Source organism: Acanthopagrus latus, chromosome 16 (genome assembly GCF_904848185.1).
Source record: "Acanthopagrus latus isolate v.2019 chromosome 16, fAcaLat1.1, whole genome shotgun sequence".
In the NCBI taxonomy this organism is placed as follows: Eukaryota; Metazoa; Chordata; class Actinopteri; order Spariformes; family Sparidae; genus Acanthopagrus; species Acanthopagrus latus.
In genome coordinates, this window is record NC_051054.1 from 5,980,974 (window position 1) to 6,005,844 (window position 24,871).

At 40.3% G+C, this 24,871-nt stretch overlaps 1 protein-coding gene across 1 annotated transcript in view; it reads right to left on the reverse strand.

Moving 5' to 3' along the window:
* uggt1 (UDP-glucose glycoprotein glucosyltransferase 1) overlaps positions 1-24,871 on the reverse strand; it is a 30,865-nt gene that overhangs the window by 5,495 nt on the left and 499 nt on the right. The window contains exons 2-33 of the mRNA XM_037125325.1: positions 22,592-22,730; positions 22,137-22,216; positions 21,664-21,794; positions 21,463-21,575; positions 21,204-21,378; positions 19,889-19,985; positions 19,717-19,795; positions 19,380-19,480; positions 15,057-15,156; positions 14,887-14,947; positions 12,973-13,064; positions 11,645-11,795; positions 11,195-11,314; positions 11,007-11,092; positions 9,472-9,607; positions 9,174-9,305; positions 8,511-8,675; positions 7,028-7,148; positions 5,840-5,938; positions 4,778-4,872; positions 4,164-4,370; positions 3,885-4,016; positions 3,377-3,507; positions 3,174-3,269; positions 2,794-2,896; positions 2,577-2,656; positions 1,728-1,917; positions 1,220-1,378; positions 945-1,030; positions 703-787; positions 431-519; positions 92-196 (exon numbers count right to left, since the gene is read on the reverse strand). Coding sequence (XP_036981220.1) covers positions 92-196; positions 431-519; positions 703-787; positions 945-1,030; positions 1,220-1,378; positions 1,728-1,917; positions 2,577-2,656; positions 2,794-2,896; positions 3,174-3,269; positions 3,377-3,507; positions 3,885-4,016; positions 4,164-4,370; positions 4,778-4,872; positions 5,840-5,938; positions 7,028-7,148; positions 8,511-8,675; positions 9,174-9,305; positions 9,472-9,607; positions 11,007-11,092; positions 11,195-11,314; positions 11,645-11,795; positions 12,973-13,064; positions 14,887-14,947; positions 15,057-15,156; positions 19,380-19,480; positions 19,717-19,795; positions 19,889-19,985; positions 21,204-21,378; positions 21,463-21,575; positions 21,664-21,794; positions 22,137-22,216; positions 22,592-22,730 — 3,736 coding nt within the window. The remainder of the gene's footprint in view (positions 1-91; positions 197-430; positions 520-702; positions 788-944; positions 1,031-1,219; positions 1,379-1,727; positions 1,918-2,576; positions 2,657-2,793; positions 2,897-3,173; positions 3,270-3,376; positions 3,508-3,884; positions 4,017-4,163; positions 4,371-4,777; positions 4,873-5,839; positions 5,939-7,027; positions 7,149-8,510; positions 8,676-9,173; positions 9,306-9,471; positions 9,608-11,006; positions 11,093-11,194; positions 11,315-11,644; positions 11,796-12,972; positions 13,065-14,886; positions 14,948-15,056; positions 15,157-19,379; positions 19,481-19,716; positions 19,796-19,888; positions 19,986-21,203; positions 21,379-21,462; positions 21,576-21,663; positions 21,795-22,136; positions 22,217-22,591; positions 22,731-24,871) is intronic.

The window sequence follows — 24,871 nt, forward strand, 5'->3', positions numbered from 1 at the left end:
TAAGAGCAGATAAGAGGATGTTAGTTTTCAAGGATTTAGTTTGACGCGACAAGCCTTTTTTTCTTGGTCTGGTCACATCTCTGACACCCACCTGAGGAACCTCTCGTACAGATGCCCCGAAGCCACGGAGAAGATGTTGATCACATCGTCCTTCTCCTGCTTCTGCTCCTCTGCCTTTCCTCCACCTGTGAACCCTCTGAAAAACAAACAGGTTTTTTCAAGGTTTACCCATTTAAATATGAAAAATACAGACAAAACAAAACAAAACCGTTTCAAGAAACAAAGCAGCAAAGTCTCACTAGAATGAGAGACTGTTTGACATTTTTGCTCAGTAAATTATGTAAACAATCACTGAAATTGTTGCCGACTTATTGTTTCAGCTCAAGTAATTATAATAGCAGTAGCTTGTAATTTCAAATTAGTGTTGTACCTGGTCAACGATTTCCAGAAGCCAGCGTCATTCTCCTCAGTCCCGTCACTCAGCAGCTCCTCGTTGAACTTGTCTGGTTTCTTCTGGACCTGATCAACAAGAAATTTTAACCCAGTTAGTTTAACAAACTATGTTAAAAGGTATAAACAAATTGCTAAATGATGGACTGAAATGGACTGATTAAATATATTTATAAAATATCTAAAGATCATATTCCTATCACTGGTTCCACGCTACTGTACCAGATTTCACTTCTTCACATCTAAACTGACCTTGACTTTAATGATCCTGCTCTTGAAGTTGTTCAACACGACTATAATGTCATCAGAGTCTGCTGGAGAGTCTGTGCCATCATGGCTGCAACAGAAGAAAGACAGGAGGAAAAGATGAGAACAGAAGGTTTTTACAACTCAGTCTATAAATCCAAGTGTCACAGCATAAACTCTGAATCTAAAATTTATGAAGACATTTCAAGTCACTGTGACACATGACGGCCAAATCTCCATGTTCTTACCTGTAAATCTTGTAGATTTCATCAGAGCGTCCTTTCCTCATCTTCAGGATCCAGGCGCCCGGGTTAGCCTTCAGCTGAAAGTAACCCTGGAGACACAAGAGATTTACAGTATCAGCAACGAAATTCAAAGAAAAATAAGCTGTTTACCATCCAGGAAGGAGATAAAAGTATGAAAAACTGCAACATTTGGCAGTAATATTTGAGTTTCAGCAACTCTCTGAGCCTCTCATCTTGTTTTCTGACTAGTCAGAGAATAGTTTGAAGCTGTAACTCACCAGGTTTGCCATCACAATCGTATCCACAATCACCGGCTCTGAGGCCGTTCCCAGGGTGAACTGGAGGCCCCGTGGCGGCTGGCCTGAACTGACGTCGAAACAATGTCCTTCCAACAGGAGGTGCTCCAACTCGTACTCTGCTGCGACAATATTCTCCACCTGCAAACACACCAGAGTCCAGCCAAATAATGTTTGTTTTGTGCAGCTCAATATCATCGTCCTGGGGCTCTGCAGACACACATTATTAATGGTTCCCAAACAAACCCGAAGTCTTCAAGGGAGTAAAACGCTCCAAAATAAAAGCACAAATGGAAGGATTCAAAGAGGCAAGTGGGAGCCAGAGATATAACACACAAAGACAAAGTTGCACAAATAATAGAAGAGTAGAAGACTTTAAAGTTTACTGCTGGAAATTAATTTAAAAACACCCCAAAACACTTCGAGGAACACCTCTAAATAATTCACCACTAAAGATCCTGATTGAACCCAGACACACATGCTGCTGTACCTCCTCCAGGTAGATGTTGTCCAGGTCGTAGCGGGTGTGAACTGACTCGACCATCCAGCTCTCGGGAGTGTTCAGGTTCAGGGTGAAGAGGGGAGACTGAGGCATGTCCAGGAACTTGGCCATGGGGCCGGGAGAGAAAGAACTGTCAGCCTGGAAGGACACCTCCGCCTCCAACACGTGACGGTAGAAACTGAAAGAAAACCAGTTAGACTTTAATCACAGGTGGTGGAGGAGCAAAAACATCAGGAACAGAACTTAAAATGTTAAGCAATCAAACTAAAATATGCTGTGTGGAACATAAATGTTGAAAGGATTTCTTTCCCAACATCTATACAACATCTAACACCTAACACATCATCCAACAATGATTTTTAAATCCAGCATTGGCATCGAGCTTGTTGTCTTTTCTGGTGCAGTGTAACATGTCTCGCCGTGTTACCACCACCTTTAAAGAAGCAGAACAGTGTGAAACTGTTGGCAGGAGTGCGGAGCGCACAAACGAGACAACAAAACAGGGAATCGCTCATAAATGAAAAGCTCCGTAGCGCTACTAGTAGTCTAACACTCCACGGGGAACCACAATTGTATTTTTAAAATGTTAAATTTATCCAGACATAGAGTGACGCTTGTCTGGATCTTGTTTTAGTGCTGGACAAAACTGTAACTGAGGTCTGGCAAAGATGAAAGCAGCTTGACAACAGAGCTGTGCTGCATTATGTTATCTTAATGATTTAGTGCTTCATTTTAAGTAACACATAAAACAAGTATATTTAGAGGGTAAACTTGTAGACCAGGGTGTTGGACGTATACTGATAATAACCAGGATCTACGGTGAGTTTCTGTCCTCACCTCTTCAGCGGCATGTCTGACAGCTTGGACTGGCAGTTCATGAAGACTCGTAAGTTGACGTTAACCAGCTGCTTCAGAACCTGCAGGTGGCGAGGAGACATTAGAGGGTCACGGGTTAGAAAAGAGCTGTGGACAGGATCATAGGAGGTCTAATAAATTAGCTGGGAAGAAAGACAGACAAATCACCCAGTGCACTGAGGGACCACGCTGTACCTACCAACAGGAGAGGAGCTAGTTTCTGTGCATCCCTGGTTACAGGATCCACCACAGCAATCACATCAAAGTACACGTCTCCTTCCCGTGGGCGGATCTTCACAGCACTGCCAAAAAATCAGCAAAGCAATCAAGCAAAGAAAATACAAACCTTTTTTCAAGGCTGTTAGTGGCTGCAAAGGAAGTACTGATTCAAGCATAGGCAATGCATTTTAGGGTAGAAATGGCAGAACTCAAAAACGTTTGGCAGAATATTTGACTTTGTATTGCAGCTACTGTAAACTCAGTGCAAAAACTATGCGAACCTGGACAGAATCTACACAAGGTCTCTCCCACGGATTTAAGAAAACTTGTCTATTTTATGTGCATCTATGATTAATGTACCTGTGGCGGTCGTCGGCAAAGCCATAGTCTACCCGGGCCTCTCCTTTGGGCTGAGAGGAGAGCAGAGCGTCCACCTTCATCACAAGGTCGCTGGCCCTGAGAAAAAAAAAAAATCCATCCATGAGACTTTTGCTGCAACACAACACAAATCTGAAAACATTATGAGAATAGATGAAACGATGCAATGATGGGAAGTAAAATACCTGTCCTCCTCGGTTCCAAACTGCTCGACTTTGCTCTTGATTCGCTCTCCGGACGTTTTCAGGATGATGCTTTCCAAAAGCAGGAAGTCATCCTGGTTAAACACCTCCTCCTCCTCCAGTGGACCGATGATCTAAAAATAAGACACAAAAGCATCAGTAAATCACCTTAATGAGCACACACCGGCCTGCTTCGCCTTTGTGTTCCTCTCTCCCCCGTTCGTGTCGGACTCTGTTGATGTTCCTCATCAGCAGTATTTTTTATGAAGTCGCGCACAAAACACATTTTTCTGGCTCTGATTCTGTTGTCACAACAGCAGGTGAGCCATTTGTGGAGGAATCTTGTTATTAATTATGTAGCCCATCGAAACCAGCATGGTACCTAATGACCCCGAAATAACTAGGTGCACTTCCAAGCGTGTAGTCTATTTTTGGCGGACACTGATTTGCTCATGATGTGCCTGCGTGTTCACCTCAACACACAACAATAAGAAACGAGACCATGACTCACTCGTCCGTTGCTGATAACCGCTTTCTGTCCTTTCTTCAGTTTGAGCACATCTCTGCAGTAGGCAGCGTGGGAGAGCAGGAAGTCAAATTTGGGAACCTCGTATGCCTCCTTAAACAGAGCCACATCCATACCCTGCAGGAACATGGATAACATTAGGGACTTGGTAAAAGCAGAAAATGAGGAGGGGTTATTGTTGTTGATTATATCACAAGATGTGACAAAAGGAAAATGTTTTTAAAAGTAACAACAGCAGTAAATCATCCCTCTGTCTCCTCTCACCCCGACAGCGAAGTCTCCGATGTCGACTCCCCTCTCCAGGGCCGCAGCGGTCTCTTCTTTAGCCATCTTGGTGATGAAGTTCTTGGCGTTGTTGGCGGATTGCGTCTGCATGGCTGCCCATATCGCTCTGGCCACACGGCTCGTCTCAGCGGACGGAGCAGCTGACGGGTTGTTGATCATCCCCAGTCGGACGTTGTTGCTGGTTTTCTGTCATTGAAAAGGAGCGTCAAGGAACATCATTTTGAACTTAGCATTTTGTGCAATTTGACGCCTCCCATAGTTTCCGAGTGCAACACCACTGTCGTTGATACAAATCCCAGGTCTGGAAGTTTTTCCACTGTAATATACACATCAAACTCAGTATGTCATAACAATGATATGTGTTGAAAATGTCTTGAAATAAACATGTTTGTAACGCTGTGATCCTGCCGTCTCACTGAGGTTAAACAGTGCAGAAACATGAGATAAAGAGGCCTGAGACAGAGACGCCATTCACTCTAAAATAACCATCAAAATCACTTTGAAGCTGCCACTTTCGGGTTAAAAAGTTACATCGTGTTGCTTTAAATGACTTGTGCTCTGTTCCAAACAGATGGTATAAAAAGATTGTGTACCATGTGTCTGATGGCATCATAAAGAAGCTGACGTCCCGAGGGCTTGTCAAAGTCTCCGACCACCCAGAAGGTCACGGGGCGGATGTAGCCATCATCTGACAAACCACAGAGGAAGAAACAGAGACTGTCAGAGCAAGTTACTGTGTCGACGCTACACAGGCCAACTCAGGAGACAAAGGAGGCGAGCCATATTGTTTCTCAGTGATTGGTATCACACTGGGCTGTAAGAAACTCTTGTCATGTCCACTTGTAATCAAACTTTTAACATTCTCCATGCAGCTACAAATACATTTCATAAAAGGACGTGTCATGCTCTCCTACAGATGGAGGGAACAATGTTAGAACTTAGCGAGCAGTTACTTCAAGGGACAGTTCACCCCAAAATCACAAATACATATTTTCCCTCATGCTTGTAGTTCTGTTTATCCACCTGAGTGTTGGAGACATCTGCCATAGAGATGTCTGCCTTCTCTCAAATATAATTGATGAGTGCCACCTAGTTTCATTACACTGGAGAGAAGCTGACATCTCCAAAACTCAGCAACTCATAACTAAACAACTTAGATGGATAAATAGCACTACAAGTAAGAGGAAAAATATGTATATCTGATTTTTGGATGAACTGTCCTTCTTAGTACTTATATTTCATAACCTGCTACACAATCATCGCATGCGTAATTAGTCATTTGTGTCCTCTGAGAAATGTAACACACAGATGGGCGAGTGTTGGTGGATTCACAAACACACTGAAAACACTGCCAACAATGTAGTTCACCGAAAAAAGAAAAAAAAAAAGAGCAAGTGAGAAAGGAGAGGGAATAATGCGGAGGAAAAGGGTGATTACCATGCCTGTTGGTGGTGGTCATCCCTGATGCAGGGAAGGATTTTACAATCACATGAATAAGAGGAAGAGGAGAGGACAGAAGGAGAAGTCATGAAGAGAGAGTTTAAGGATCGAAGGTATTTTTTTTTTTTTTTTTTTTTTACAGGAAAAACACTCCACAAGCATCCTCTTCCATTCAGGGGTTTGTTTTTATAAGACCATCTGATACACCTGCTCACCTTTCTTTGTCATGTAGTTCATGCTGTTGGCCACAGCGGTGCTCTTCTCTTTGCTGTCCAGAGTGGAGAAGCGAGCATAATCGTCGACAAAATAGTTGTCTGCAAAAAAGAACAAAAGGAATACACTGCAGATCAAAGACAATATATGCAAGACTGCCAACATTCATATGTGTGAATGTGTAGTAGAGGAGTAACACAAAGCTGCTATCGCCATCTGTTTATGTCACAAGTGTATCTCTATCCAAGCTTCATCTTTTGTCCTGCTGGCATTAATGTAGCTCATAAATATATGTATATGTTTATCTGAAAACTAAATAACTGTAAAAAGAAAAAATGCATAAATATTTTAAGCCTGTACCTAAATCAATCAAATATTTATAGATGATTTGAAACTGAACCCAAAGAGCAGACTCCCAACTGACTCGAAATAAAAGCAGTGTTTCTGTGAAAGTGCAGACTCTCTCATCAGAGAACCGTCTGTCCTACTGGCATAAATACAGAAAACAACTTAATCCCTTTCCTGTAACGCTGGCAACATTTTAACTTGTAAGTACACAACTCAACAAAATATATCACAAAGGTCGAGTTGCTTTTCTATTAACTTAACGCAGAATTCTTAAATATTACGTCTTTAACTGGGTGTTGCCACTTTGATTAGAGATTTCAAACAGCCGAAATCTTTTCTTTGCATTCTGCAGATGATTAACTAAACTCATTAAAAGATCCTGAGTATGACTTCTTTATATGGACGAGTGCATTTAGGAAAACACAACCTGCATACAAGCTTACAAATGACCTGAATAATCATTAACAGGTTGTTTTAAAACTGGAAGAATATGGGTTTGAATTGCTGAAGGCCATTCCACATGATTTTCTTTCAAAACTGAAGGCTGCATATTTAATAAGAGGATGACTTTATGAATATAAAGTTGGTCTGAACTGTCTGTGATTAAAAAATGAGAATTGACAAGAAAAGTCAATGAAAAGTGTGGGTGGAGGATGAAAATAAAGTTTTCCTATAGAGCTGTTAAAAAAAATTTGAATTCTATTGACAGAAGTATGAAAAGCTGTCAAAACAACTTCATCCTGCACTTCACAACTAGTTTGGTAAACTAAATATGAGAGGTTTAACCTTGCTGACGGCCAGCAACATATCCAAATGTGTTTACTTCCCAAACGTGTACTCACTGGTGTCAGACAGGTCAAGGTACGTTCTGCTGGTAGACAGCACCCTGGGGTTGATGCGAGGAACGACGTTGGCCTGATTCATGATGTAGTCCACCACGTCGTGATCCGTAGCCAGCTCGCCCTGCACAGAATCGAGATGTTAACGGAATAATTCACGACATTCCTCACTGCTACTGCCGAGCAGGACACGATGCAGGAGACACTCGTCTGCGTGCGTTTCATCCTTATAGTCACGGCCGAGACAAACACACGAAGATTTAATAGCTTTTCCGGTTGCAGTTACTGAAGCTTGTGTATCGACTGAAAAGTTTTCCTCCAACAAATTCAGATTGAACATTAAAAAGGGAGAAAACAAGAGTGATGACTAACAGCATGTTCACCACTAGAAGTGGTTCAGCAACTAAATTAAACATTTTTCTGACTGCGCTTTAAGACCTGACAAAACAGAGGCCTTTGAAGGACCCAATTCACACGTTTGGCTCCTTCCGAGTGCTGGAGAGACATTAAAACAGGAAAACATAGCAGATGGCGTGCTCACAAAGCTCGAGCTTAAAAGAAGAAATATTATGCACGACAATCCTAGACAGTGTACTTGTAAATATGAACAACACTCATCCCAAAAATAAATTCATCTCGAGCTCTTCTACCCATTTTTATTTCCCATTTTTCTTTTAATTAAAGTCTTTTCTGTAGCGGCTCCAGCAAATTAAAAACACAAACACCCACAAAAGCACATATAAATAAACCCACTGGTATCATCAGAGCGTCAGCTATAACTACCAGGGAACATTTAACTTAAATCAAATTAAGTCTTATTTGATTATTAGATTAAAACCGATTTTGTTGCTAACATGTGCTTCAGTTTGTTCTGCATGTGCTGTAGATAAGAGCTCATTTGAATACATGGAAAGAACTTAGTGCATCACAGCATTCATGCAAAAACTCATCAACACGTGAACTTTTGCTGAAGATAATTATGACCAACTAGAGCTGCGACAGTTAGTCGATCACTCGATCCAAAGAAAATTAATCACCTACTTATCGGTTTAGTCATTTTTTTTAAAGCAAAAATTTCAAATATTTTCAAGGATTTGATCGTTTTCTTTGAAATTCATGATTTTTAACAACTTTTTAAATTTCATTGTGTACGTGATTGTATGATAAATCCTGTAAATTAATCAATAACAAATAAAATCTTAAGTTGCAGCCCTCAGAGTGACAGAGCAAAGTTTTTAGTGTTTATTAATACAACAATAATGTTTAATTGTGACGCAACAGTGAAAGCCTATGTAAGATTACTCAACGAAATAAAACAAATTGTCAACTATTTTGATCATCGATTAATTTTTTCATGATTTTTCAAGCAAAAACTGTCAAACATTTGTTATTTCAAGTGTTTGTATCTGTCGTTTCTCTCTCATTTATGATAGTAAATGATGGGTCTTTGGGTTTCAGACGTCACTTGCACGTTGCTCTGACTGACCAGGTAAACGGCTCTCTGGTAGAAGGTGGTCGTCTCCAGGATCTTCTGCATGGTGACCGTCTCCAGTTCGTCTGGGTCCAGCTGCTCACGCTGGTATGGAATGCCGTTGTACATGACCACAGGCAACGGACCCACGCCCGTCTGCTGATAGTACGCCCGCCCTTCCTGAAAGAGGAGACGGAAAGAGATGTTGCTTTTACTTGCATCAGCCTTTTACCATCTCAGAAACACAGCTTGAGTAGAGAACGAGAACTTGCGTCGCTTTTATCTCATGCAGTCTGTTTTCAGGTCTACTGAGAAAAAGTTTTTAAATTACTGTACGTACAATCTCCTGAGAGCTCAAACCAAGTCAATCAAATACGAAAAGATTAAACATGTTTTCTCTTCACTGGCTCCAAGTTAGTTTAAACTGCATGCTCTGTTTTTAGTGCTTTGTTCTGCTTGTTTTTCTTCTTTCTTTTAACTTTTCTTTGTTGAATACTTGTTGAATATGAAGCTAATAAATTAGTTTATCTACTCTTTATGTTAAGCTAAGCTAATCACATGCTGGCTCTAGCTTTAGCTTCAGCATCAATCTTTAGATCATTCTTCTCATCAAACCTTCAGCAAGAAAGCAAATTCTGGAAAACGTCTTGCACGGTCATCACGTTCGGCTCCTCTCACCTTTCTGTTGCTGTCGTAACTGGAGTCGGCTCCCAGGACGCTGCTGACCTCCACATATGGGAACCTCTTCTCCAACACTTTCACCACGTCCCCAACGCTCAGCTGTCCACCGATAGCTACCCGGTTGAACATCTAGAACCATGTAAGGAAGCAAAGATTTAGGGAGGACACAGACATCAGTGACCAAACTCTATCATTCTCTGCTTGTCTACTGTTTTTAGAGTCACAGGTGTCAAACTTATTGTTGTCATTTAGACGGAATCACTCCATCATTGCTGTTTGCGAAAGGTCGACTCACCGCGATGACGGCTTCAAATGCACTCTGGCTGTCCACCTCGTCGCTGATGTAGCTGTAGGCTCGCACCAGCGCCACACCGGCATCCTGCATTCCATCTACGTCGTCTTCATCCGACACTACAAACACCAGCCCGATCCTAAAAACACACACAGACACAAAATAAAGTTTCAGCCGCCGGTTTAAATGCGGAGCGCGTGCAGCGTGCTTCATCAGTATTCAGACAAACTGACCATTCCCAAGATGGTGCACGCAGGAGGTATCAAAGGTCTCCCAAACCTGCCTGACAAAACTCCTAAATTAAAATGGATTTTAACTGCACGCTCAGACTGACTGCTGCTGCCCTGCAACCTTATTTTCAGACTTTTCTGTTTTTGTGGAGAAATAGCAACTATTTTTCTTGATCCATCTACTAATGACTGTTTTGAGCAGACTGTTATGAAATGCAATACCTCCAGGTTACACCTTTTCAGATACCAACAAATTCCCAGCTTCACATACATTCAGGTATCAGTCAATTCCCTTCACAGCCTACAGAAACAGTCCTAGACCTGATCAATGACATCACATCTTCCAGAAAGGAAGAGGATATTTGACAAATAGTCTTTACAAAGGATATGTTAATATCTTAAGGCCTAGAAGCCAGTGAGAGGGGGAATAAGGCTATAGAAATGTCAGAATCCTAGTTAGAGATGTTTGTGTGAATATATTCATCTGTGATATTAATGAAACATTCTGTAAGGCTGTTCCAGTAAGCGCATATCCAAAATATGCCCAACGCGTGACTGCTGAAGGACGGACACAAGCGACTCACAGTCACACTACAACCATTCATTAATCCTGAGAACCATCAGCCTCTTACTTTATTTGGCGTGCTGACACAAAAACGTATTTTAAATAACAATAAACTAAGTCTTTGATTTGGATTTGCAGATTTTAATCCTCCAACGAGGGATTGGGGATATGATGTATTCTATTAAGAGGTCAGCTGGCAATATTATAATACCATGGCAGCCTTATTCTCAGTCATGATGATGCTGAGAAGAGTCTATATATATATATATATATATATATATATATATATATATATATATATATATATATATATATATATATATATATATATACACACAGTATGAATGCAACTAGGAGCAACAGGAAAGAAGCCTTGGAAAGATCCATCATATCTCTGAGTGTTAACAATTTTTCTGCTTACGCAGATTATTAGAGCGATGCCAAAGTTAGGGAATAAAGACTTACAATAGTTCATCATCTGCCAATACACATATTTTTTTGCAATGATCCTTTAGTTTAACAATAAACCTCACTGTCTAAGATGACATCGGTGCACTGAAACAGTATAGTTACTGTGAATTTAATAATAATCATAAATCTTTAAGCATTATACTTAATGTCAGCCAATAATGTCATACAATGTCTAACATATAACGACTTTATTTCTATAAAATCTTTAAAAAATAATTCAAATATCCTTGACTAATCTCTTAATGACTTCTAACCAGGACACAAAAACCAACCTAAGTGGGATGTTGTTAGCGTAAAACATCTCTGCAACACTGAGCAGCTCTGCAGCGTTCTCCTGAGTCGGGTCCAGAATGATCACCTGCAACACACACAAGGACCCACATGTTGGTATTTTTTACACACTTGGATTCAAATCCATTTGGATTCAAAGGGGATGACTGATCGAGAATGATGGACCAACCAGATTGTGGAAGTTCTTGCGGATCTGCCTGATGACTCCAGGGAAAGTTGGCCTGAGCAGCTCCTGCACGTTGTAGGGCCACGAGCTGTACCTGTGGTCCGTCTCCAAGTTGTTAATCCACTAAAAATTTAAAAAGGGAATTGAAGTGTTGAAATGTTTGAGACCAACAGCAGGTCAGTGACAAAAAAGAAATGACATTTTTACAGCTGGAGGCTGCTAATTGTTCAGTCTTTGTGAATATCACAAAACAGCACAAACAAAAATGGAAGCTATTTTTTTCCAGGGACATTTTGGGCACTTGGTCTTATTTCCACTGCTATAAAGCAAAATAGAAACTGACACAGCATGACACAACTGACTGGACAATCATCCAATTTATGGAGGTGTTGGAACTTTTTGTTCCCAGCCTCAGAGCTTAACGAAGGGTGCAAATGCTGTAGGATTTCTTACACTGATGGCAGAGTTGCGGATGTCAACAGCGTAGTCCGAGTCTGAGGGCTGGACGTTGAGTTTCAGGATGTCGTGGATGTAGGGCGTCTCGATGTGCAGGGAGCGCAGACCCTCCATCACCCTCGCCTCACTGCGCAGCACCTCAAACACACTGGAGGGAAAAGAAGTCAGAGTGTGGTCATCTACAGGAGACATGAATATGAACATGTAGGCAGCAACGTGACTGATTGTGTTGTAAGAGAGGTGTGCCATATTTTCATTTTTCATAAAATTAAAAAATCTTGTAAGGGCTGTTTTGTATGAGGAAAAATGTAAAACACAAATATAAATAAAGAAGTTAAAACGGTTGCAAAAACAGCAAATTAAAGACAACGACAACAAGGCCTTTTCCACATTTTCTAGACTACACGATTAATCAAGAAAATAATCAGCACATTAACCAATAATGAAAAATTGTTAGTCCTACATTTCAGTTAATTAAACAACCAAAAATGCCGAACAGTCACAATTTAATTGCCGCTTTTGAGTAAATACATTATTTTCCTTTGAATATCTTTGAGTTTCAGACAAAGTAAACAATTGAAAACCCCTAAATTTCATTATTTTATTGCTTTCTTTGTGTGTGTGTGTTTTTGAGGGACCCATTTTCATTGTGTGAATACTTTTACTGTATGCAAATTGCAATACAACTAAAGTCTGACTGACTGACTGCCAAAGGAAAATTGTTAGATCGAACCAAACGAATAAAAAAACACTGTTAGTTTCAAAACACTTGAATTGTATATTCACTGTAAAGTTGTTGGATAGTTTGTTGTGTGATGCAGCAACAAACTTCCCTCCAGGACAATCAAGTATATCTTATAATCTTATTTTCTGGTACATAATCAGCAGCTAATTTGCATTTTTTCCTCAACATTTTCTGAAGCAGGCAGGTTGCAAAACAGTCTACTTAACTATAAAGTGTGTCAGCGTCCTCCTGCAGCAAGTAAACACTTAATTAGCTAAAACTGATAAAAATACATATGAGTAATTTTAGGTTATGGTTGGTAAAAACTCAAAACATTGCCCCTGTGGATGTGTAATGTTTATGTTTAATAAAATGATTTAAACAAGATATACTGTGGACTGTAAGTCTATGAGGACGAGAGTGTCATGTATTTGAAATGCGACTGAATATAAATGTTAATAATTTCACAAGCAGCAAAAAGGCTGATGAAATGCAAATGAGAAGAAACTGGAAATAGAACAAAAGAGCTGTTACACAGTTGATTAAGTGAGAGATAATATGCTGTATATTAATGTAAGACTATGATTGTGTGTGTGTGTACCTAAAGATGTCTTGTGTGTCCAGATCTATATGCAGCCCGTTGATGAACAGGGCTGAATCCCCAGGCTGCAGGCCCAGAGTCCCTTTGAAAAACTGTGGAGAGAGACACGTCAACATCCTATTCACATCAAACCCTGAAGCTCCCCAGTCATCTCCCGCTGAGCAGATCATCACTGTGTGTAGCAGGTAACGTCAAAGCCGGCCATCGCGTAGTCAATTACGCTGTAAAACTGGAGGCAACAGTCGACACAAAGCCATAACAAGGCACGTCGTCAGATCCAAACAAGCACTGACAGCTCAGTTTAAAATCAGTCCGTTTAGAGCAATCAAACCCCACACTAAACAAATCTAATTATTAGAGAAAGGGTGCGTGCACGGCGGTGAGAAGTTGTGTGAGTGTTTGTGTGTCTGCAATGGGCAAAAGGAAAGCTCAAAGTCATTCTGGTGCAGTCAAATCTCATTACAGAAAGACAAAGACGTCAGATTAATCATACTCCAGACACTGCAATTACAACAAGACATGATTAACACAAATATTGTTCATCCCACTTAAACAGTGTGTGTGTGTGTGTGTGTGTGTGTGTGTGTGTGTGTGTGTGTGTGTCGGTCTCTGTGTGTGTCAGTGTGAGAGAAAGATGTCTGCGTGCAAGTGCATGTGTCCAAACTACTTCAATCAATAATCATTTCTCGCTGCAGGACTCCGAATGAATCACCGATTCAGTAATTAGGACGTTTGCCGCTCACCCCCACCACCCACCCAAACTCCTGTCTGCACACCAAGATAATGTGAGCACAGCTTGAAGAGGAGGAGGAGGAGGAGGAGGAGGAGGTGGAGGAGGAGGGGGGTGAGGCGGCAGGAGGGAGGACTGAAAAGATGTCTGACAAGAAAAAGGGATGATTACCTATTAAATTAGCAGAGCAAAGTCAAACACATTATCAGGAACTGAGTGCCTTTCAAGTCTGATGTTGTTTACAATCTATCACATAAAAAAAAAGGTGAGAGGAACAAATAAGAACAGGAAGGACTGCTCTCAATTTGGGATGTTTCCCTAAAGACGGCTGAGAGGCTGAAGGATAGTGGCTGTGCGCAATAATGCTATCTGCTTTTTTTTTATTATTGGATTAGATTGGTAAAAAACTTAAATTATCCCTGATGTTGGACATCACAGTCAGCCGTAAGAAGAAAGAACTGGCATGCCTGTTTAAGACTAGACAGAGGAATAAAAGAGGATTAAGACTCAGCAGGCAGGTTTCCATCCAAATGTAGTGGAGCCCGACCGATGTACCGGTTTGCCGATAGTGGCCTATCATGTGGGATGAATGTCGACTTAAAAATAAATAAAGCTAGGTGGGGCCAAGATCAACACTCCAATAGTCAGGCTCTAGAGTTTAGGCTTTAAGGGATTAAACTGGGTTGGTTTTGTGTCTCATTTCAACAAATTCCCCCTAAAACGTCGTCGTCAGTGAGGCCAAATATACCTTATTCCTCTGTGTCACAGACCTCCATACGTGTCTGCGAACTGTTAAAAACAAACTGTGATTCACACAATTGCACTGGATGACACGTTTCTTCATTACCATGAAGAACAGGTGCACTGTGGTTTATAAACACTTGTTAAATCTGCAGCTGAGAATAGTTCAACGAAGGCATTATCTTGTTTTAGTGACGTCTGATAAAAACTACACCGGCCAGCTGTTTGAGAAAAAGTTATTTGTCCTTTTTTAAATAAATATACAATATGGAACGTATTAGGAGACAGAGGACAGACTAATGTTTGTTGGGTTTTGACATTTGCACATCCCATAACATTAATCTGTTGCGTGTTCTCAATGTTTTGAAATAAATAAGAGAAAGAGGGCTCAAGAGGACTTATAGATGAAAAACTAAGAGATGCACAGACAAACTAACTCTTACCTTTTGGTTCTCGCCGATCTCCCTGCGAATCTCAGAGCTGACCACAGTTTTAGTGATGGACCTGTGAGGGACAAGAACAGACTTGAACTGTAAAAACTAAAGATTTTCAATATGTAAAGACAAAATGTCTCATCGTCTTTACAGTTTGTGTGCCTGTTTTATTTTTTTACCTGGCTTTGGTGGGGAAGTTCTGACTGAGGTCTCTCATGACATTAAGGGCCTCGACAGCAGGAGCAGCAAGAATGCGAGCTGCTGTCTGGAAACTCAGATCTACAAAAGAAAAGGTGGGTGGATGGGTAGAGACGCACAGAGAGAGAAAGTTTCAACAAAATAAAAGCACTATGAGCAGTTGTTTGTGCAGACTTTGCTGTCTTTGTCAATAAACTCACAGCGATCGAACGCTTCAAGGCTCAAGTTTCAAGAGGAGCTTGAGCAGCTGAATGTTACTTCAGTGATTGTTATAGATAACTTGGCATCACGCACTAATGCTGCGAGGCTGTACTTGTGAGGCTACATGCTAACACGCTGTTGTTTAGCAGGTGTAATGCTGAGTCGGTCCCAATCACCTGCATCAGTATTCGTGAATATTCAAGGGTTTGTGTGATGTATTTCTGGTAAGCGTCACAGTGATCAAGCACCCGTTAAGACACTTGATTGATGATAATGAGGACCTCCTGGGCTCAGTTAGGTTCAGATTCTACTGTTTGTTTTGGTTGGTTAATTAAATTCTCACATGATAATCAAATAAATAATAAATGATAAAACACACAGAATTACAGTTCCCCCCCCTTCAGAAGCAAGGGAGGGTTATATCATTAATAAATACATTAAAGCTAGTTATACAGAAGCATGTTGGTCTAATATGTTACTTGTTATTTCTCTGCAATCAAGGAGAAGAGACTTTTGTATATGACATGACTGTGATTTACACATTTTTGCAGTGATCCCTCAAATTGGTTATCAAACAAAGCAGAATATTTTACAGTACAAAAATACGTTTTTTTTTCTGAATTGCTATCATTAAACTGAAACAGTAAACAAAATGAATAACTATTATCGCCCCGAGCCCCATTACTGATCTGTGGTAAGCCAGTATTGGCTGATAGTGATGGCTCAATTACATGATAACTATCCGTGGAGGTTTGACCATTACTGTTCAAAGTGTCTGGACTTTAATAATTATTATATTCAGGCTGAGTCCATATCTCCTGATTATTGTTGGTCACAAGACGATCTTATTGGTTCATTACTGCCAACAGCTGGACTTGGTGTGGTGAATTGTGGGATACACTGTTTACGGCTTCGAAGCTGTGTCAGGACAAGTGTGGATCAAGTGTGGATCAAGTGTGGATCAAGTGTGGATCAAGTGTGGGTTAAGAGCACTCTTTCAAGTGTGTGACGGACTTGTCAAATAACATGCGGGGCTGCATTGTGCACTTCAGCAGACCTGTGGCCATGTTCACTGTTTAAACTTAACAAAGTACAACTGAAGCTAAAGGTTATGTCACTGGGAAACCTCCTGCTGCGCCAATTACACAACAACTCATCCAATGTGATGTCGGTTTGTCATTTGACTGCACAATATTCATAGAAAACCATCTCATCGTTGCTGTGAACATCATCTTGGACCAAAGTGGTGGATGAACTGACCGGCTGACATTACCATCCCTGCAGCCCTGCTGGTTGCATAGCTAGAAAAAAAAGTCATCAGTTAAGCTAATTACCGCAATAATTAGCGAATAATGCCATGTTAACATGCTTGTCTTCACATCTGAGGCATTAATTAAAAACCATCTCAAAGCATCACAAGCCTTTAAGGCGAGATTAAGAATGAATATATAGACTTTCATATATGTGGAATCAGTCTTCAGAAGTGTAGCGGAGACTTTGTGTGTGAAGGTTTTATTGCAAAGGAGAGTGTAGCAAGGATTACTTCAGTGCTGTGCGCATCTCTGTAATGGTGTTGTAGCCTGTGTGATTATTAGACCCTGGGGGTCGCCTTCTCTTTGTAAACAGGCTGAGCTAATGAGCCCCAGCGGGGTAGAAGATAAAGACAGACGCCCACATGACAATCTGACAGTGGAGCTCAACAGACTCCCCTCACATCATTATTCAGCACAATCAAAGCAGCCTCCTGCTTTCATCCTGACCACACCTAATGGTAGAAGCAAAACAAAAACACATATAAATCATTAAAGTATCAAAAATCTGTGTATTATTAAGGGACTCGAGTGAAAAGCTCAACAGAATTGTGTCTGTGAATGTGTGTTTAACTTCCTAATGCAGCCGATGATGTAACCCAATTCGATAATGCTTTTATGTTGCAGCAGACGATGCTCTCATATCTTCAAGACATTATGGCGCACATGTATCAAGAGGACACTGATCGACCGCGGCCATTGATTACAGAACAAGATAGATACTCTTTCCGCTGCAAGTTTGATTCACTGATGAAATGATCTCACCGTTAAAGCAACCAAAGCCAATATTAATTCTGGTTTATTTATTTATGATCAGTGCACAAAAGGAATAAATCAAACTAATGAAACAATGGCATCGACAGCACATCCGCTACAGGGACGCGGCGTCTTTCACTGGGATTAGTTCACTTTTAAAAAGCTAAAAAATAAATAAATAAAAAAAAAATCACACGAAAAGGAAAATCAAAGCTAAACTCACAGCTAAGGCTTCAACGCAGTTTCATTCGTACATGTAAATGAGCAGAACACTTTTAGATTCTGTATATAGTTCTACATCAAGGGGATGTTCGTGTTTCTGCTTTAATTAGTTAGTTTCCTGCTCAGTTAACACCTTATCATATATGCAGCTTCACCCTTTTCCCCTTGAGAAGCTTTAAAGTTGTTAACATCCAATTATTATTAATACACTGTCTGGCAGTATCATTTATATAGTCTGTCCAAACTTGTACGCGGCTCTTCATCGAAGCCAAGTGATTTTTACACTTTGTGAATTAATAAATGTCTTCTGCATCATATTTCATACATAGTTTGTATTCAGAGTATCAAAACACATATTGGCTCAATAAAACATTCTTGGTTAACACTTTTATTTGGGCTTTCTGTTATAATATATTTGCAAGATCCAATGTTCAGTAAATGCATCAGATTTCAAATACTGGTACTGCTGCACCATCTGATTGATCCCCGTGTCTGAAACACTTTGTTTAAGTGCCTTTCTCTTTAAGGCCCCCGTCTTGAATATGTCAAATTAGCCATCGTCAGCTGTTGCAGCTGTTGTGGCAGTGAAGGCAATGCGCGCTGATATTTTACGAGGTGGGAATGAGACCAGGATGGTGGAGGTTACTACAGTTTAATTGGCCTAATATAGCAGCACACACGCAGGCCTTTAACATATCAAGAAGACTGTCTGCTCCTCCAGTTAGGCAATATTTTGTGTTTAGCGCTGTGGAAAAGGGCACACCAAGGATAATATCGATGATATCTTTGAACGTAATATTCGGATAGGACAATATCTTGATATAAAACTTTAAATTTTACTATGACCAGATTTAAGAGACGGAGGCTACCTGAGCAGCTGATAACAGAAACAAGAAAGCTTGGCAACAATTGCATCTTTCCTGCCGCACCAGTTTAATTCCACGTATGACAGCGAAAATGAGGACGAACAAGACGAAATTGAACCATTTCAGCCTAGATCGGAGCAAGATGTTTCACAATGTTGAGTTGGTGTTTTGTCCAAAAGAGAACAAAATACGTAAATAAGTAAAAGTCCTGCATTCTTAATCTTGCTTATGATCAGAAAAATGTCCATAAAAATTGCAAAAAATATGCAATTTATGCTAAAATATGCAAAATACATAACATACCACATATTATATAATATTTTAAACACACTTTTATAATGAGTGAGGTTTAAGGGTTTTAAGCAAGGAAATGAAAATATAAAGACACAGTGACCTCTTTGGGTAAAGAAACAATTCATTATGTTTGACAGGGATGAAGATCTGGGATTTCTGCCATTAGATAATTATCTTTTGTCACCTCTATGAAACTAATAGACACCGAGCTCAGCCCTCATTCCTCAGGGTGCATTTACAGGATCATAAAATCAATTCCCTCACAATTTAAGTGACAGGAATAATACCTACATGTGTTACTGGCAGTCAGGTCAAGTCAGTTTTATTTATATAACCCAATATCTGCCTCAAGGGGCTTAACAATCTATATACAACACCCTCTGTCCTTAGACGCTCACACAGTGAGCTGAGGAAGTTTTTGAGAGCCTCATGGTTTATTTTACTTTGCCTGCCAAAATGTTGGCACAGTCCGTTTGTTTTACTCGGCTGTCAGCAGTCGTTTAAGAAAAAATAATTTATAACCAATAGGCATAAACATTTTTTTTTTTTTATCACGGACGGTCTGCGTCTACATAGCCAAACATGCTACAACCAGACACAGAGGAAAAAACTGCAGATTGAGAAAAGAGGAGAATGCACTGGAGAAGAGACCCACCTTGCATTTCCCAGACTTTCAGAGGAGCCATTTCATTGGTGCTTTCAACCAAATGTTTCCTCAGCTCCTTTAGCTGTTCTTTTAGCTCTGGGTAGAGGGTCCTAGTGAGAGAACCACAAACGGAGAGACAATTAGTACATCTGCTGTAGTGAGTTGTTGGATTTGTTTATTTTCAGATTAGTCTATCTAATATAAAAGGTTATATGGTCAGTTCCTAGAGGAAAGACACTGAGGAGGAAAAGAAGAAGAAAAGGCTTGGCTGGTGCGAGCGTAGTGCAGTTGCTGGACCTCATCCAAGCTTTGAATTTTTATCATGGGCTGACACAAAGTCACTCACTTGAGTTTGCCAAAGAGGAATCCCTGGACCTCGTCCACTGGATCATTCTCTCCGATCACTGTAGCATTCACCTCCGCACCTGGAACCACAATCAATTGACCAGTTATTCACATCAGGACTCCTCCGGGATTACACCAGCGTGGGCAGGTTTGCATTGATAGTGTGTGCGCACCTTGGACTTGTGTGTCATCCTTCGCCTTGTACTCCTGACTTTTGATGGCTAGCTCCACTCCATAGCCAGACAGATAGACTTTATTTCCACTTGGTTTCTGGAGGAAAATGAGAAAGCATTGTTAAAAAGAGCCGTACTGATTCTCAACTTAGTGATGTTTTTGATCCATATACAACTAAGTAAACAGGGAAAGAGGTTTGCCCAAGTGGCTTATGTTGTTATAAAAGGCCCCATTAACTTCCCTGTATCCATCTTCATCTCTGTTGTTAAAAAAAAAAAAAAAAAAAAAAGAGTCTCACTTGCATTACAAACACATGTGGGTTCTGACTACTTTGACAGCTTTCAAGCACAGACAGCCAGCTGTTGCTTGCTAAGTGCTGAAGACACTAACTGCACCCTGATTGGCCCCGAAGCTTTAGAAGTAAAAAGGAAAAAAAGCGTTAAGTGTTACAACCTCTCTGGTGCCCAGGACCTCATGCCAAACCGACAGATGGTGAGAATAATTTAGCATAATTACCGGGGAAAAACTTATCAACTGGATTTGCATGCGAGGGGAGAAGCAATCCAACCTCAACTTGACAAGATAAATTGGAGGAGCACTTTTCATCCCAGGTGAGTCCAATTAAACTGCAGAGTTTTTGTTAAAATAAGGGATAAAAGTGCTTTTAAATCAACATGCTGCTTCATGTTCACACAGACACAAACAGCATGTTCACTTAAGGTGGGTGGGCAGTACTACTGCACACCATGACAGAAGATGTGGATAGAGAGGAGAGCATCCATTTTTGTTTCCTGACTCTGCCGTTACAAAAACTTAAGGATTTAACCTGACAGCCTCTGGTCAAAATACAGCACTTGTCTAAATGGCTGCGTTCAGATCTGGCAGTTACCCGAGTGATCCGATAACAAGTGGACAGGTGTGATACTCCCCACGACACTCTGAGGATGCATTTTAAATTTAATCACCCAGACCACGTTCGGAGGTGGTCTGGGCCACATGACAAGAAGAAGCTAAACAACCTGCATGATGGATTACACACTGTCTGGTTTTCATGTGATTCACTGAAATGCAAACTACAAGTCTGGGCTCTAACTGCCATCAGATCCCAATCGAGACAACAACAAAGCCTATTAATGCAAAGACTCATGGGTCAGATGCTGTTGTACAGATACAGATCACATGGTGTAAGTTTTAAACATTTGACAAGTGACATTTCCCCTTGTTACAATAACCACTATATTTAAGGATTGATGTACAGTACATATAATTCACAATTTAAACATTATATTGTAAGTGTGTGCGAGAAAAACCTACAGCCACGTAATGGCGGAGCACGTAAGTCGCCAGGCCTTCGCTGACTTTGGCTGTTATGACTTGGTGAAGCCTCTGGAAGTCTGGTGTCCCAAACTCAGCATACAGAATGACAACAGGAGCATCGGGATTGGATCCGGAGTATTTGTGATCACCTTTGAAAAGGTACGGCTTCGGCCTGAAAGAGTGACAGTCAAGTCAATTATCAGATCCTCAAGGTCATTATTTTACCGATTTATAATTTGTATTTCTCTTTATTTACCTCCCCGGTGCTGTTTTCAGCAGTGCTGCTAAACTTTCTGCATCACACGTCTTTTCCCCATGGATGCTGAAAAATGCTGAGCAGCCAGAGGGAGGAGGCTCATTGGACGCTATCTAAAAAAGCAAAACGGAAGGACCTTTCACACACATTCAATGTTCATGTAAAAGCCTTTAAATGCTCGATAAACCAACTTCCTGGTACCTGTTGGAAGGAGTGTACTGTTGCTGAGTAGGCTCTGAGAGAGAGGGCGAACTTCAGCATGTTCACCTGGACGGAGCTGAGCATGGCACTGGCTTTCTTCACAATCAGGTCATAGTAGGCCTGATCTGTGTCTGCACAAGCAGAGTGAGCACAAACAACGGTTATGTTTTCACACTGTGTTCTTTGGCATGTTTTCTCTCGCTCTATTAAACTGTTTAACATTGCTTCTTTAACTCTGCATGGAAAATATTGTCTAACTGTTTTGACATGAGCAGATACACAAATGGAGAGAACAAAATTACAGTCTGCAGCTCTACCCTATCATGTTATTGCTTGCATAAGTGTTTGGTCAAAACACTGACACTGCAATTTGCTGCCAAGAGGCTTGCATACACATCATAAATTCAGCTGCTTGCAGCACAGAGACTAAAAGTGAAAGCAGGTCTAGATTGGCTGAAACGCCTTTACTTTACCATCATGCTCTCCTTCTATGTTCTGATTGGCCTCCACAAAGTCCCAGAACATCTCCTGGCTCTCCTCTGCCAGGAACTCACTGAGGAAGAAGAGGATCAAGTACGCAATTGCATAAGCTGTGTGTGTATATATGCTGTCTGTGCATTCTGTCTGTAAATATTCAAAAGATACATTTGGATGAGTAGTAATAAACCTGAGAAACATTTTAACATTGCTAGCCAAAGTCAGAGCACAGGGTCAGCCGCAGAACGCAGTGCAGCATTTGAAGCCTTTAAGTATTCAGCATCTTGCTCAAGGACACATCAGTGAGACAGAAGTTAGAACTCACTTAGAGGACAGACTCGGTAATGACCCTACAAGCCCTCAGGACATTGATTTATACATTATCTGCTTCCGAAACTTAATGTCAAATGTAATGCGGCCAAATGGCTGCTACAGTCGAGCGGTGTCGTACCTGGCCTCCAGCATCAGAGGAGTATCAGCCCATTTCGTTGTGAGAGTGGTGGTGACAGCCTTGGAGTCTGCACCCCCCGACACTGCAGAGAACAGCGACAGCAGCAGGGAACACAGAAGCCACATCCTCGAGCTTAAACCTGTGAGAAGAGTGTTAGATTTACAGCGCTGATTTAAAGATTCATAGGAAACAGAAAAAAAAAAAAGTGTTATAGAGTAAGAGAGGAGAGAGCAAGCTCAGCCGTGTTTATATAGGGTACCAAAAAGCATCTTGGGTAACACATATGCAGACACCTAACATGCAAATGTGGCAGCACGCAGAGCAAACTGAGAGAACATAGAGATCCAGTCCGCAAGTGAAAGTCAAATTTTGGACTACATGGAGAAATCAATTAATATATGCATGTTGATAACTGGACCAGGCAATAATTAGATGTAATTGCTAATCAAATTTAGCAGAGTCATATCAAGATAAGAAAAATCAACAATAAACTTTATGAATAGTTTTTCAAGAGTCAAACAGTTAAGAAGTGAGTTAAACAATACTAAAATAAAATTGAACAACAGTCAACAATATTAATAAAAACAACTCTACTTTAACAGATAAGGAACAGTATGCTACCATTAGTGCTGCATGTTATGGTAAAAGTCACTTGTGATTCTGTTGACAGATGTAGCGGTTGCGTAAAGATTCATGGTTCTTTGTTTTCATCATGATTTTCATTTTTACAGAAAAAACAACAACAACTTCTAAATCATGATGACATGACAGTTGTTGGGGTCTGTACCAAACAAACATGTTTTCTTATATCATGAGAACTAAATTTACAGGTCAGGGAATTCATTTAAATACAAAAATTACAGTTGCTGCAGTTTGAATATTGCACTTGGCTACGCTGAGATTTCGATAATCCAATCATGTAGTTCTAACTAATATTAATAAAAGAAAGGTTTTGGGGTGTGATTGAAGAGAAGTCACTAGTTCTGCAGCTTCAAATCTTTAGACAAGAGGTCCAGTGCTAAGACACTCTGACTGCAAAAACACAATAACTTATATAGTCCTGAGCTGGGACAGACAGCAGAGCCCAGCTTGTGGATCTAAGGCGGTGCCCTGGCTTGTCATACTTGAATTTACTGGCAACCAGTGAAGAGAGGCTACAACAGAGCTGTTGTGTTCTTATCTTCTAGTATTTGTTGAGATGAGCAGCTGTGTTATATGCTAGTTGAAGATGGTGGATTTGATCATGTTCTCATCCGAAACAAAGCTGTTATAAAATGATTTCAGGTGTGAAGAAGTAGTTAAAATGTTTTTGTTTACTTCACACAATTGTTTGGAATAGCAAAATAAATTCCAGTGAGAAACATTTCACTGCTTTAATCATCAGTAGATTTATTTCATCAGTGATTCTGTACACATTTGCCTCATAGTGATATATATCGATATAGGATCCTCACAAATATTTGGATTCTGATTTCAGCCATGTTGCCAAACACCCAAGGATATTACACATTTCCCTTTTTCCAAAAGACTTGAAACTGATTTTTAAAACTGTCTGAACACACTGTGTATACATATTTTTTGCAATGGTCATAGTTTCAGAGAAACATGAGTGTGAGGCAGCATAAGACAACGGAAAATCACAGGAGATGCTTTAAGCCAAATTGATAACATAAGGTTAAATATACTTAACTTCATCAAGACTACACAGAAGTCATTCAGTATTTGTGTTATCATGAATTTGTTAGCATATTCATTTAAATACACTTATACACTAATATAACAATAAATCTGGGTTGTGCATTGTTATGTTATGCCATAGCCCTGTGTCTTAATCAAGTTTAAAAACCTTAGATGTTTTAGATTATATTCTGATCACATTGTCCATATTCATAAAAGAGGTTTTGCTTAATCAAATCACTGCAAACTACCTATCTGTAATGTAAACTTGGGGCTACATATAGTCAGTTTTGACTGTCTGCAACTAATGTATACATTTATAAAAGACTGCCATAAGCCTAAATTTCTCAAATAATTCCTAAGTCTATAAACCAACATATAAGAGACAGAGATGATGAAAAGGAAGGAGAGAACTCCCTGTTAATGATAATCTCATGTTTTACATATACAGAGGAAGACTTTCTGTGCTCTCTTGCTTGAGTTTACAGCTGGTAAACAAAAAGCTCCACGATATCTGACCAATAGCAAAGTTCAGCGTGGCTCCTCCGACCAATCAAATCACAGTTTTGACATCCGGACTGTTTCAATGACAATCCCCAGAGC